Source organism: Heloderma suspectum, chromosome 2 (genome assembly GCF_057233095.1).
Source record: "Heloderma suspectum isolate Gila_16-S chromosome 2, 16-S_ref, whole genome shotgun sequence".
Lineage (NCBI taxonomy): Eukaryota > Metazoa > Chordata > Lepidosauria > Squamata > Helodermatidae > Heloderma > Heloderma suspectum.
This window is the reverse complement of record NC_139459.1, coordinates 222395129-222411030: the sequence shown is the minus strand read 5'-3', so window position 1 is coordinate 222411030 and position 15902 is coordinate 222395129. Positions and strand designations below refer to the sequence as shown.

General features: G+C 47.8%; 1 protein-coding gene across 3 annotated transcripts in view; it reads left to right on the top strand.

Moving 5' to 3' along the window:
* The window catches only part of ST6GALNAC2 (ST6 N-acetylgalactosaminide alpha-2,6-sialyltransferase 2), a 44678-nt gene that overhangs the window by 11193 nt on the left and 17583 nt on the right, over window positions 1-15902 (top strand). For all 3 annotated transcript variants that reach the window (XM_084838201.1, XM_084838200.1, XM_084838199.1), the window contains exon 2: window positions 14967-15059. In XM_084838201.1, the coding sequence (XP_084694327.1) occupies window positions 14967-15059 (93 nt within the window). The remainder of the gene's footprint in view (window positions 1-14966; window positions 15060-15902) is intronic.

The following is a 15902-nucleotide window of genomic DNA, read 5'->3' as shown; positions in this document are numbered from 1 at the left end:
AGTAATCTATGCCCCGGGTTGGAAACAGTTGGTCCCAGTTTGAACGAGAATCACTTGCAGACCCTGAACTTATGGGCTAGGGAGAGTCCCTCTCCTTTTCCCTTGGGTCCTCTGGACGCGACCGTTGCTTGCATGCCAAATGGGCACTAAGCCTCCTTTCCGCACCCTCCATAGCTCGTCGCTCTCTGCGTCTGCGTCGAGCATCCAGCCAGACCTCCTCCCGCGCTCTTTCACTCCCAGGACTGCTATCTATGTCTGGAATGCTGGCAGGAGGAATCTCTGCCAGCTGCAGGGCCTCGGAGGGATGAGCGCGCTCCTCTCCCACGGACGGCTGTTCCTCCTCAGAATCAGAACTGCTCTGAGGTTCTATGGGCTCAGTGTCCACCCTGACAGCTGGGCCACACTGTTGTCCCAGTTGAATTGATGGCATCCCTAAAACAGATCCAATTTCTATCCTGCGGTGGCCGATTTCAGAGGAAGATTCATCAAGAATGACAAGTTGACTTTAAGGGACTGCGTCAGCCATTGGTAAAATCCTCATTGAAGACCCAAAGGTTCCCCAGAACATGCTTTGAAAACCACAGATTTAGATGCCTCTGGTTTTACCCCCCACTCCCCATTTGTCTATCACCTGATTCTGATACTTGCAGGATTCCCAGCTTAAGCATAGGGATCACCCAGTATTGTGACATGCAGTTCCTAGAAATCAGGGTGTCCTACACACATAAGTGGATTGCCCAATACATGTAATTAGACTACCACTCCTAACCCTCCTGGGGTTAAACTGCTGCTGCTAATCCTGCTTCCTTGCAGCCACCACCACCACCACTACCACCACCCCCAAAAAAGGAAAGGAAAAGAAAGATTGCTGTTGGCACAAGGCTTTCAAATGTAGCCCACTGATGGCCTCAACTTAGACCTGCAGCACTTATTGCTATGTATTTCGAGGAACTATGGTAACAGTGAGCAGCCTAATAGGTAACCACAACAAAACTATGCCTGCCTCATACATTAGCCTCTCTTGACAATGGGCTGTTTCCTCATTCAGAGTTTTGCAGTTGAATTAATGGTGTGCTTTTAACCAGTTTACTGATTGAAAGTGTCTTAATGAAAGTGGAATTTGGAGGCCAGTGAAGGCAATAGTTTCAGCTGGGATCATTTATTTTTGGCAAAGCCTACTTGATGCTGACCTCAAGGCATCACACGGCGACAAGAGACGGATCTAGGTTAACTATAATGATGCCAACGGCAATGGCGGTTCTTTCGTAGTGACAGCTCAAGCGAAAGTGATTGCTGCTGGGGCCCTCATCTGATTTGACTTTCAAAAGAGTTTGCAGTGGAGATGGTGGCAACGACATGTTTGAGCAAGTCAGATTTATTAAAGCTCATTTCATGAGGCTAAACCCAAATATGCGTTTCTACAAGCTGCACAGACGTCCGCTTCACATCCTTACATTTGTGTCCCTTTAGACCAGGGGTGAACAACTTGATCGGTGCTGAGAACCGCACGGGCAGCATATGACATCCAGGTGCTGGCACCCAATTTGTGTACTTGAGCTAATTGTAATTAACATTCATTTGCATAATGACGCCGTGTGCCAAGTTCCAACAGATGGACATATTGCATTTATTTTTGTGTTATCTGAAATTATTAACCCCAAATGTGAAACTCTCCTTAGAATCTAAGGCTTAAATGGGACTGGAGATAACTCTGGGTGGCATGTGGACTTGTTACTATAAGAACTACTTTGTGGTGCCTTTTAGCACTCATGAGCGTGAGGAGGCTAACTAAGCGTTCACACTGGCATGCTCAGGGTAGCTATTTTTATGCTCAGCGTAGCATCGCTCAGCCCCTTATTTGGAGCCAGTAGGAATGGGTTTTGTGTTTTGGGGGGAGTTCCACAATAGTCTGGAATAGGGCTGATGTAGATCTAGGGCAGGGGTGGGCAACTTGTGGACCTCCAGGTGGTTTAGCCTACAGCTCCTAGCCAGTACAGCCAGTGGAGAGGGATGCTGGGATCTGTAGTCCAGCAACATCTGAAGGGCCACAGGGTCCCTGGTCTAGGGACACCTTTCTGTTTTACATTGGGTGGCTTTCCATCCACAAAACTTAAACATAACATGTTTGCAAGCAGCGGGAGTTTGTGTATATGTGTCGGAACTTTGAATACCTCAGAACAAAACAGGATAGCATTTATTTTGAACAAAAGTATATTTGAGGCGGGGGAGAGAACATACATTCAGGCATATAAGAAAATGTGAGAAACCCAAAAGTTATCTCTGCCATGCAGCTGTTTCAGGGGTGGGCAACCTGTAGACCTCCAGAGGTTGTTGGACTCTAATTCCCATCAGCACCATCCAGCACGACCAGTGGTCAGGGAAGGTAGGAGGGCTGTGGATTGCCCACCCTAAAGACATAGGAGCTCTACTAGAAGAAAAGTTGGCTGCTCTGCTAGCCCCCTGTTTAGAGATGACTGGGTTAACCACCCCAGATGTTCTAATCCAGGCGTAGGCAACCTGGTGCCTTCCATATGTTTTGTACAACTCCCATAATCCCTGACTATTGGCCAGGCTGGCTAAGGCTGATGTGAGTTGGAGTCCAACAGCTTCTGGAGAACACCAGGTTGCCTACAACTGATCAAATGCTTCACCACCAGGCAGCTTGCAACTCTAGTGGCCAAGGTTTCTGCCTACCTCATGAGGTCCCCTCTTAATACTTCCCGTCTGGCCCCACCAGTAGCTTATGCAGAAACTCATATTTTCCCTTGATGCCATTGTTTGCACTGGCTGTGTAGATATCCTGTTCTCAACTCTACAGTCTAGCAATATAACAAAACCTTAACAGTAGTATATAAACACTTATATACAGATGTTGCAAGACATGAAGTGTGCAGGGTGAGAAATGTTTACATAAACGAGTTAGTTTACATTCACAAGTGCTATGCTGAGATTTGAACATGTACCCTGGAGCTAAAGCAAACAGCTTTTTAAATTCACAAATCAGTTTACATAAGAACATAAGAAGAGCCGTGCTGGATCAGACCAGGGTCCATCTGGTCCACTGTTCTGTTCACACAGTGGCCAAGAAGCTGCCTGTGGGAAGCCCACAAGCAGGACACAAGTGCAACAGCACCCTCCAGCCCATGTTCCCCAGCAACTGGTTTACATAGGCATACTGCCTCTGATACTGGAGGTAGCATAGAACCATCAGGCCGAGCAGCCATTGATAGCCTTCTCCTCCAGGAATTTGTCTAGCCCCCTTTTAAAGCCATCTGAATTGGTGGCCATCATGACATCCTGTGGTTGCGAATTCCATAGTTTAACTACGTGCTGTGTGAAGAAGTACTTCCGTTTATCTGTCCTGAATCTCCCACCAATCAGCTTCATGGGATGACCCCGGGTTCTAGTATTTTGAGAGAGGGAGAAAAACTTTCTCTACACCATGCATAATTTTATAACTTCTATCATAAAGCACCCCCTTAACTCTGAAAATTTCTCCAGCATAGATTTGCTCTCTCTGAGCCTGTGGAAATGGCTTCCTTGGGAGTGGTATTTTAGAACCCGTTCTAATTGTTGTTGTTCAAGGAGTTGGCCTTCTGGCAATGATCCTATGACCAGGGCTAGTCTGAGTGGGCAGAAAGATAGATGAGGGAATCTTTGTGACAGCCAAAGGGTGATTTCCACATCAAGGAACAAGCAGATCATGTTTGTTCACTTCTTCATGTACATAACCTGTGTGGGATATCATTCTTTGGCCCTGCCCCAAAGCCTTGAAAAGTGAGCATAGCAATGTCTAATGAATTACAGGTGTGATTCATGCCATTGCAGAAGCAGCTTCCACTATAGGTCATTTCGCTCTTGGTGGAGGTCACTGTAAGAAAGGCAGTAGTCATATGACTAAGGCTAAGCCACAAACCAGTTCCCCAGGATTGACTTGGCTGCAAACCAGTCAGGCCCCTTCAGTTGCGGGGAAATGGCTTTTGTAGAATGAGTTATTGGGCTTCTTCACACAGAGCTTTTATCCTGCTGTTGAGATTGCTCATTCATGGAAGTTTGCGGGCCCTTTAGATGATGTTGTGACCCTCCGGGGCATCTCCCACACTAAATGACCTTTATTCCGTGTTTTAATAGATTGGAGATAATGAGGTACCAAATTATGTCGCTTGTGTTTTGCTTGAATTCCCCCTGTGAATAAGGAAAAGGTGCAAGAAGAGGAGCGAGATCGGTGAAATATATGGAAGGGGGAGAAGGGGAAAGGAAGCCCATGTAAAGGGAGTCCATCGTGATCCTGCATTTAAAATGGAAGCAGAAAGCCCCCTTTTAAATGTGGGAATTTAGGCAGATGTAGAGATGCGCATTGACAGGATAAGACAGCAGAATGCATTGCCACAAACCAGACATTTCTTATGGACATGGAAGCTCTGATGTAGGTGTAGATACAGATACAGGTATGCTCACACAGTGCTGATCCATTCATTTCACTGGCGGGAGCAAATCCTTGCACGGATTCTTTACATGACTGGGTTCTCTGCCTCTGTTGCAATGAGCAGGGAAGTTTGTGTCTGGAGCTCCACTTGCAGATCACAGTAAATGTGGGAGCTCCATATTAACGTCATTGAATGGAAGCCCTGGCATATGCCTGTCTTCCAACTGATCCCCTGCTTAGTGGAAATGGGAGTTGTATGGGTGGGAATCGGAGCACACACACAAAAATCAAGGGCCCTGTTAAACGGAGTGGATGGCAACTGTTAATTGGGCAGATCCACAGAAAAACAGAATCCTAAAGCCTGTTCATTCAGGTTAGGGGATTTGCTGAAGTAAGGTGGCTGAGTCTACTGTCAACAAGACCTTATATTTCAGAAAAAGCCTCTTTGACAACATGTGCCTTGTCTAATCCACAGTAAAGCATTTTTCGTAGACACATGATGCTATTGGTTCCCCTACCCACCCCAAATGAGGGCAAGCTGTCATGAGAGTGGCTTTGAAGTCAGCCTTCTGTTTCCCAATGAATGGGCCTCTGTCTTCCCCTTCCAGGATGACCCATCTAGCATGTAAGTGGGTGGAGCTCTAAGCTAGTTATCTATTCTGCCTGAGAAAGTTCAAGGGTCCAAGTAGCCTGACATCTTAAGAAAGTTTACTATTAGCTGGCTAAGAATGAAGACAAAACAGTCTTAAAAGAAAGAAAAAACATAGCTAAGGATTGTGGCTGCAGTGCTATGCACATTTTCGTAAGAACATAAGAAGAGTCATGCTGGATCAGACCAAAGGTCCATCTAGTCCAGCATTCTGTTCACACAGTGGCCAAGCAGCTGTCGACTGGGAACGCACAAGCAGGACACAAGTGCAGCAAGGCCCTCCTGCCCATGTCCCCCTGCAACTGGTGCACATAGACATACTGCCTCCGGTACTGGAGGTAGCACATAGCCATCAAGCCTAGTAGTCATTGACAGCCTTTTCCTCCAGGAATTTGTCTAACCCCCTTTTAAAGCCATTCAAATTCGTGGACATCACTACGTCTTGTGGTAGCGAATTCCATTGTTTGACTATGTGCTGTGTGAAGAGGTATTTCCTTTTATCTGTCCTGAATCTCCCACCACACAGTTTCATGGGATGGCCCCAGGTTCTAGTATTATGAGAGAGGGAGGAACATGTCTCCCTATCCTCACTCTCCACACCATGCATAATTTTGTACACCTCTGTCATGTCTCCCCTTACTTGCCTTTTCTCCTAGCTAAACAATCCCAGCTGCTGCAACTGTCCCTCATAGGGGAGTTGCTCCAGCCCCTTGATCATTTTAATTGCCCTCCTCTGCACTTTTCCCACTCTACAATATCTTTTGTTAGGTGCGATGACCAGAACTGTGCACAGTATTCTAAGTGTGGTCGCACCATAGATTTGTGTAAGGGCAATGTGATATTGGCAGTTTTATTCTCAATTCCCTTCTTAATTATGCCTAACATGGAATTTGCCTTTTTCACAGCAACCACACACTGGGTTGACATTTTCATTGACCTGTCCACCACAACCCCCAGATCTCTTTCGTGGTTGGTCGCTACTAGCTCAGATCCCATCAGGTTATACTTGAAGTTGGGATTATGTCAGGATTGTTTCTGAGTGTATGGAGATAGTTAGCAGTTCAGATTCAGAAGGGGAACAGCCAGAACCGGGGGAGGCATCTTCCCCAGCCAGTTCAGATATGGATAGGCATGTTTCTCAGGATGCTAGCACCCAGATGGCTGGGCCTGAAGCCTCCCCCCCCACCGTAAGAACCCAGGAGAAGGACGAGAGTGCAGGGTGTGACCTGAGGGATGCTAGACTGCGGCACAGAGGGAAAAGTTAAGAGGCGGAGCTCAGACGTACAACCCGGGTGGCTATGCGTGAGGGTTGACGTAGGGGAGCATCACTGGAAGGCACGGGCATCCCTCCCTAAGTTATTCTAGCCAGCAAGTTCTTGTTTCAAACTGCTGGCAACATCGTAGCTCCCATTTGGATCCCCTGTTACCATTCCTTTGTAGCCTGAGAGTCTTTGAGGATTTGCATCTGTAATGAACCTGTTGATAGTGAATTAAAGGCATAAGGCTGAAGCCCCCCTTCTTGTGTGTGTGCATGAGGAAGGAGGGGGCCAAGGGAACGTGACATATTTTTTGTCCCAGTGTGGGAGTTAGGCCCGTTGAACTCAGTAGGATTTACTTCTGAGTAGGATCATGCTGCGTGTCAGTTGTTCGGGGCTGTATTCATACTTTAGTTAAGGTCGAGTGGCAAACCTGTGGCTCAGGCAATTTCACGATAATACTTGGGGTTTTGATGGTACTTGCAGAAGGGAGCGCTGCTGACCTGTCCAGATCTGGAAACGTTATTTTTAGCATCACAAAAGCCCTGTTGCACAAACGTTGGGCCCTTTGAGCCCAACAGAATTGGAGGAGGTAGAGCAGCCTTGCTGGCTACTACTCCAAAAAGTTAACCATGTACTAAAATGCATTTTTCATGTAAGCACAACTGTGCTTAAATAAATAATAATTAAACAAGCATAGGTGAAAAGGTACAAATGAAGTGGTCATTAAAAAATATACAACCAGAAGGGTAAAGGTGTGTTGAAATGCAGGTGTGTGGTTATAGGTTCAACCACCTGACCTGCTGCTACATCTCTGCATGCAGCCAAACTACCCCTCTCAAAAAAGGTAGGAGGGAGGGTTGCATTAAGAAACCTATGCCTGTGGAGACTGTGCTGCTGCTACGATCTTTCCCCCTAAAGCTGGATTTTCTGCAGTCTGAAAAAAGGAACACACAGGGGAAAAACAGGTGTACAATGGCTTGGTAATGATATTGTGTCGATGCCCCATCAATGTAAGTGAACGAAGTGTGTCCATTCCACAGTAAGTGCCAAGTGTGGAAGCACCCCTGGTGTTTACTTCCTGTTCAGGAAAACACAATGTACTGTATAGAGTCGACCCATAAGAGGAAATTAAGAAATGGTTCAGGAAATCAAAGAGAATTAGGAAATATTTACACTACAGACATGTAAGAAGCAACCTCAAGCTTTCGGGGAAGGCTGCAGATGTCTTTTTCCATGGGTGGGAGCCTCTATGGTGCAGCGGCAAACTCTGCCATGTCTGACCCACCTACCATAATTCCATGAGTAGTGGGGGTCAGAATGAGGCATTCTGGGGACGTATCAGGAAGCTATGGATCTTCAAGACCCTGGCCCTCTCATTCCCACATCCCCATCGCCAAACAGGTCCCAGGATTATGTCAGCTTTGGAGCTGGTGTAGTTCATTCCCTCCCATTGGTTTCAAAGAAAAAAGAAAAGCAAAAACAAAACACCAACTTGAAACCTGGCAAAGTGACCCCACTGCTGTCCTAGTCCCTCAGAACTAGTAGGGTTTTGGATGTGGTGGGTGTTCTGCCACTCTTCCCTCACCCCCACAAGTATGATTGCTCAGCCCAGCTAGGGAACCATAGTTGTAAAGCGAGGGGCGGGGGGAGCTGATCTCCAGAATACTCAACACAATTCCCAGACTACAATTCCCAGGATTCCTCAGGGGAATGCGTGGCAGTTAAATGGGCATAAACCCGATATACACGTAAGGCCTGCCTGCAAATATTTGATCGGAGTGGGAAGGGGGAATGTGAGCACAGAATCTTGGAGTGGCAGTTGGGGAAGCTGACTGAGGCTGCAGGGAGGTCCAATATAGCAGGCTGGATATTTTGGAGGAGAGAACTGGTTGATTTCAGTAACTTCTGGATTACAGTAACCAGGGACGGCATCAAAGAGAGGCAGGATCGGACACCAGCAAGGGTCCACAGCTCAACAGGGGCCCACTGACAAGACTTGCCCACCAGACGTGCTCACCATTGCAACATCATTGGTGGCAATGATGGTCTCACGTCTCTGTTCTGAACAGCACCTAGCACATCATTGCAAAAATAGTAATAGCAGGCGTTGTGACCAATGCCAGCATGGCTGGACACCTGCCGAGGGCCCGCACCCCGGCAGGGGCCCACTGACAAGAGCCCGCTGGACGTGACCTTCCTCTTCACCATGGCAACCGGCTTGTTCACCTGCCTCTCGCTCTGGCCCAGACAACGGTGGTGGTGAGAAGGAGCTGCAGCAGATGCACTGCCTGCCTGCTCCCCGGCTCTCTGCCTGTCAAGCAAGCAAGTGGGGACAATGATGAGAAAGGGGATGAGGAGCAATAGCAGTTGGTGACAAGGACGGTGAGCAGGTAGGCTCACTGTCGGAGGGGCCCATTGAGGGTTTCTTGCCCAAGGGCCCTCAGAAACCCGGGCCAGCACTGGCCATAACCTTGTGAATCACAGTAGCCTAGTGGATTAGAGTAACCTTCCTGAGTCCTTAGGTTGTGAATTTATTAATTATGGATTTATTTTTCTCTCAGGGACTTACTTCTGAGTAGACATGGATAGGATTGCACTGTATCATCAGTAAAACCAGCATCCAGTGGTTGCAGCTGTGAAGGAGACCACATAGTCTGCCCGACATGTATCCTGACAGTTTGTATTTGTCTAAAATATCAAATATTAATTTCATGATTTTTAGACAGTAAAAAAGAGAAATTATTTTTAAAAAATTATTAAAATTGCAGTTTTTCATAATTTTAATTTTAAAAAATCTTTTAACTATCAACTTTTGCTCTTTTAGGCACAGTAATATCATGATTTTCATATATAAATACTCTGGTGTTTTCAAACCTAGGGTGTGATCCAGTCAAACATACGCACATTTAAAGTTTCACTTAATTGCCTGGACATATTGCACATGACAGGCGATACAGAAACATGTTTAAACAAATCAGTGGGAGAGCAAAGCACACCCTTAAATCTTTCTAGTTCAGAGCAGTGAGATATGCAGCACAATTATATGCATGTTTACTGAGAAGTAAGTCCCAATGTGTTCAGTGGGCCTTACACCCAGGTGAGTATGCAGAAGATTGCAACACTTATGCATGTTTAACTTAGGGCCCAAGTACATGTGACATTATTCACACTTTTTAAAAAGTGTGTTTAACCTGACCATTTTTAGTTAGAAGAAAAAGTAGACCTGGGGTCCCACTCTAGAACGTGTTTCCAATCCGGACTGGAATGTGTGCTATTTTTCTGCTGAAAATGGCCCTTCCTGAGTGCCGCAGAACTTTTGAGGACAAATCATAGCCAGGGAGGGGGCGATTTTCAGCAGAAAACCAGCCTGGGGCGTGATCCGGACTGTGGTCTTGCACTCTTTTTCAAAAGTCTGAATAATGCCATGTGTTAGTTTGGTCCCTCTGCTGAATCATCCCTTTAAAATCAGGGCTGCTTTGTTTTTGTTTTTTACAGGGTCAGTTTGCTTTCCAAGAGAGGACTGGAGACTTTTTGTTATGTAATCATCTCTTTACACACACATTGACACACAGTCAGCTCCCATCATCCACAGCCAGCAGATGATGAGAGTTGTAGTTCAGCGCATCTGGAAGGCATCAGGCTGGGGATGCTGGTTTACAGCAAAATCTGCCCTTAGTAAACAGCAGCATGCTGAAACCCAAGCACTGCTCCTCTAGAAATGTCTGAGCAACTCTAGCAGCCAGCTTCACGTTCAAAACATGATGCTTGCAGCTCTCCATGCCTCCACATCCCACACTTGGAATGGCAGGACAGTTTTCAGAGCCTCCTTCTACTCTGCAAGTTGATGTGAGCTGACCACTGAAATCAGTGCTGGCCCCAGGTTTTGGGATGCCCCTGGGCAAGATGCTGTCAGTGGTTTGAGTGGCCCATGGCTTCCTCACCACTGTCATTGCTGCCGCTCTGCTTGCTCCTCTCCCTCTGGGCCCAGTCCTCACCCACCCAGAGGGAGAGCATGCTCCTCACCCTAGTCTCTCATTGCCGGCTCTGAGAGGGCAGCTGAACAGGCAGTCACAGCAAGGAGGAGCAAGGGCAGGAGGCTCCAGGGATCAGTGGTGGCCCCCCTGCAGGACTGTGGGCCACAGCAAGTGCCCAGTAATGCCAACCGCTGACACCAGCCTTGATCCACATGGCTGGAGGGAATCTTCTGCTCTGATTAGATCGGAGCCATAGACCATGGTTTGTGACCAAGACTTGCCAAAGCTAAAAGCAGCTTTGAATAATGGCACAGCCTAGTTCATAACAATATTGGAGATACAAATGCCAAACACCTGGACATCAGTATTCTATTCATATGCACTGGAATTTAGCGTTCCACTGAACACGGAGTATGCTAACTCACTTCCAGAGAGGTGCATCTACATGTGAAACCCTTTGATTCAGTTCCTGTCCCGGGGGCATGCATGCGTTTGTGTTCCTGTACCATAGATGCACCGCCAGGCGGAATATCAATGTTGCCAGCTCTGATCTCCTGTGTGTGGCTAGGTCTAGGGCCTGTTCCTCTCCTACAGGCAGCGATAATCATCTTTTTGATGGGGAGCTGACAGTGTTAATCATCTGTTTGATGGGGAGAAATTAGATCATGAAGCACAGTAAGATCATCACTCACAAGGCTCAGGCACGTAGCCGGCTGTTGCGCAAGGATGTCCCTGAATCAGGGCCAGCTTCTCTCATTTGTTTCTGGCCTGTTCAACAAGGGTATGAACAGGGAAAAAACAGGCTTGCTATTTAAGTCATCAGTTCCTCTACACTGTCAAATAATATCAGGCAATTAGGCAATGTAGAGAAGTTTGATGAGATGTGGTTTGATAAGGCATAGGTTTAACATGCACCTTTCCTAGAATATCTATACAAGGCATCACTGGGGAACTGGGAGATCTTCTGAACTGTCCTGCCTGAAGCCTCCTTGAATGGCAGAGATCACCAAATCACACTGCTTCCATTAAGAAAATGTGGGTGGAGAGAAGTTCCAGCTTAACCCTAAGATGGCTGCTGCATGTAGCTGGAATATGTTTTGATGCCCTCTCTCTTTTCCTATTGTGCTCTTACTGTGTTCCAACCTCAGGCCAGGTTGGAACACAATTAAGCTATGTGGGATACCTACAAACCAGCCTGCCCTAACCTGGTGCCCTCCAGATGTCTTGGACTGCAACTCTCATCATTCCCAGCTAACATAGGCATGATGGCTGGGGACTGTGGGAGTTGTAGGCCCACACATCTGACGGGCACCAGGTTGGGGAAGGCTGTCTATAAATACTAGGAAATTCAGCAGAGGAGAGTTTATGTGCCTGTCCTTGAACGCCTACTTCACCTATAATGAAAGTCAAAACATGGAAACTAGAGTTGGTATTTAAGACTTGCATCCATTCTGATCGTATTTCTGAAGGTGTTATACTAAATCTGAGAATATTTGCCATGTTTTATGGCTTAACAGTAGACTAAAACATTATTTCATAACATCTGTGAATTCTTTGGCAAACCATGGGGTTTGCAGGCATAGGAGCTAATTATGAGCTAATTAAGAACTTTTGTTAAACTTGGCAGCTAGATAGCTCAAATCTAAAATCTTGGAATGCTTGCTTTGCAAGGTCTTGGAGCTGAGCTATGCAGCAGGTCAGATTTAGTCACAGTATCTCAATTCACTTGGAAATGGGCTGCAAAACCTCCGCATATTCAGGGAAACTGCACTGTGCTTTGGTTTGATCTAGCAAGGTTAGCTCATCTCTTGGGCAAGTTACCTTAACTGACAACATCAATGCTTAGAAAGTTACAGTGAAGGTGAAACAGACAGGAAATTTATTTATTTATTTATTTATTTATTTATTAAATTTATTGATCACCCATGTGGCTGGTCACCCAGCCACTCTGGACGATGCACAACATATAATAAACAGTTTAAAACCATAAAATTCTACAATAAAAACATTTTCTAAAATACCCCACCCCACCCCAAATGCCTGCCTGAACAACCATGTTTTTAATGCATGGCGGAAGCTCATTAAAGAGGGGGCATGACGGAGTTCCTTAGGGAGGGAGTTCCATAGAGTGGGGCCACCACAGAAAAGGCCCTCTCCCTCGTCCCCACCAGTCTAGCTGTCCTGGCTGATGGGACAGAGAGAAGGCCATCCGAGGCTGATCTTGTTAAGTGGCCTGTCTGGTGTTGCTGGAGGCGCTCCTTAAGATAGGCTGGGCCGGAACCATATAAATTCAACACCTTGAATTTGGCCTGGAAAACAACTGGTAACCAGTGCAACTCCTTCAGCACTGGAGTGATGTGATCTTGCCGGCGGCTGCCTTTAATCAGGCAAGCCGCCACGTTCTGTACCAGCTGCAGCTTCCGAACCATCTTCAAGGGTAACCCCACGTAGAGCGCATTACAGTAGTCTAAACGAGAGGAGACCAGGGCATGTACTACCGATGGGACCAGATGGTCGGGAAGGAAGGGGCACAGCCTCCGTATCAGATGGAGTTGATACAGCACTGTCCGGCTCACAGCTGACACCTGAGCCTCCATGGACAGCTGGGAGTCCAAAATGACCCCCAGGCTGTGGACCTGGTCTTTCAAGGGCAGCCATACCCCATTCAACACCAGGTCAATATCCCCCAGCCTCCTCTTGTCTCCCACCAAAAGTACCTCGGTCTTGTCAGGGTTCAGCTTCAGCTTACTCCTCCCCATCCAGCCACTCACCGTCTCCAGACATTTGGACAGGGATTCTACGGCCAACCTTGGTGAAGATTTGAACGAGAGGTAGAGCTGCGTGTCATCTGCATACTGATGACACTGCACCCCAAACCTCCTGATGATAGCCCCCAGCGACTTCACATAGATGTTAAATAGCATTGGGGAAAGGATGGAACCCTGTGGCACCCCACAAGTGGGTGGCCACAGGTCTGAAACCTCCTCTCCCAGTGCTACCCTCTGGTGCCTGCTGGAGAGGAAGGACTGGAACCACCGCAATACGGTGTCTCCAATGCCCAACCCCTCCAGGCGATCCAGGAGGATACCGTGGTCAACGGTATCAAAAGCCGCTGAGAGGTCGAGGAGAACAAGGAAGGAGCATTCACCCCTATCCAGAGCCCTCCTCATATCATCCACCAAGGCGACCAAGGCCGTTTCTGTCCCATGCCCAAGCCTGAAGCCCGACTGAAATGGGTCTAGATAATCAGTTTATTCCAAGTGTGCCTTCAACTGCACCGCCACCACCCGCTCAATCACCTTGCCCAAAAATGGCAGATTTGAGACTGGGCGAAAGTTGTTCAGAACTTGGGGATCCAAGGAGGGCTTCTTTAAGAGCGGTCTTATCACTGCCTCCTTGAGGGCTGATGGCATCACGCCCTCCTCAAGGGAGGCGTTCACCACCACCCTGATCCCCTCACCCAGTCTCTCTCTGCAGCCCATAATGAGCCAAGATGGGCAAGGATCAAGTAAGCAGGTGGTCGGCCTTACACATGAAAGCACCTTGTCCACTTCATCAGAAGGAAGAAGCTGGAACCGATCCCACAAAACCGGTTTGCCATAGGCCGCCTCTTGCTCACTAACTGTATCCACAGCGTGCGGAGTAACACTCCTTATCCGATCAATTTTATCTGCAAAGTGCCTTGCCAAGGCCTCACAGGAGGCCTTAGAATGCTCCAGTGGTTCCGGAGCCACAGGACCGACCAGGCTCCGGACCACTTGGAACAGCCTCCTGGGACAGCACTCTGCAGACGCGATGGAGGCAGCATAATATTCCTTTTTTGCTGCCTTCACCGCCATGTGATAGGCTGAATATACAGCTCTAGCCTGTGTCTGATCGTCTTTGGAGCGAGACTTCCGCCACCGGCGCTCTAGCCATCTCACCTCCTGCTTCAGGGCTCGTAACCGCGGATTGAACCATGGAGCAGTCTGAGCCCTATTCAGGGGGAGAGGGTGTTTTGGAGCCACCTGATCAAATGCCCCAGTGATTGTGGCATTCCAGCCACCCACCAGGGTCTCGACCGAGTGGCCGTTGGCGTGCTCCATAGAATCCCCAAGCGCGTTCAGGAATCCATTCAGATCCATAAGACGCCTGGGGCGGACCATTTTAATGGGTCCTCCACCCCTGCGGAAGGGTTGTGGAACCGAGAAGTCCAACGTCACCAGATAGTGATCTGACCATGACAAGGGGGTGGTGGATATACCCCCGACTTCCAGAAATGCAGAAGCAGTTTTCAAAGCTGCAGAGAGGGAAACATACCATAAATATTAGCAACAAATAAACGTGTGGCAGTTACACACTAACACATTTATTATGGCACAAGCTTTCATGGACGGCAGTCCACTTCATCACATGCATGAAATGTTGTCCTGGCATACAGGTATATATAAACATGGCTGGGCAGTCCTGGAAAGTTAAACGTTAGGCATCTCAGTTGGTAGGCCTTGGATATGAATATTTCTCAAGGGAGCTCATTAATGCAGCCCATACATCATGTGCAGGGGCTACAGCTACATTCCACCATTCTGGCTTGGCTGTGCAGAAGAAGCCTGCACGATATAAGGACATTGTGCTTATCTTCTCCACCTGAGAGTCTCGGCTTGCTTGCTGTGTTCCAGGCTGCTACAGCAAGAGACAGTGGGGCTTGCACGAGCAGAAATGCCCCGAAATGTCAGGAGCCATGGTCTGACCAGAGAAAGCATCGTGAAGAGGTGAGTGAGGTTGGACTAGACCATTCCTCATAGAAATGTGGTTTTGTTTTGATCAAATACCCTACACATTTAGTAGACTCCTTCAGACAAATGCCAGCCCTGGGATAGAAGCCTGCAGCCAAAGAATTGGCTGATTAGCTAAAATAAATGGGGCCGTTAGCATGACATGGCAGCCCACAGTGAGTTATTGAACCCACAGTGGGGCTGTGGCATGTGTGGCTGGCATTTTGAATATGCAACCCCTGTTTTGGGGGTGTCGTGTCATGGCAAGCGTGGGTTATGCGAGGGTTAAATAACCCCCTCATAACCTATGGTCTGTTTTAGGATTATGTGAGGGTTGTTGAACCCTCACATAACCCATGCTCGCTGAGTTCGCACAACATGACAACCCCCAACCGGGGGTTGCATATACAACCTGGCACCTAGGTGCATCACGGCTTGTTGTGGGTGTTGTGGCATGTCATCTGAACCCGGTCATCATGTTCATTCAGCCACCAACTTCTTCTTGGTCCTGTTGTCCCCTTAGGGTTGTCAAGGCCAGTACAAGCCACAAGTGGCAGAATTCCTCTGTCAAGGGCCATGTCCTCTGGGCTTGTTGTCCCATAGTCCCCAGTTGTCCTTGCTTGCCCCTTCCTCACAACAGTTCACAGGCCTAGCCCAACTTTCCGGTTTCACCACAGCCTTACTGTCTCCTCGTTTCTTCATCTCTGTGTCTGCACCACCCTCAAGACTTGCTTGTTAGGCCGCCTACTTTGTGCCACTTCTTTTTAGCTGCCCTGCCTATTGGCCAGCCTCCCTAGTACTTCTCTCTCCTTCCTCCCATAGCATACAGGGCCTCCTGAC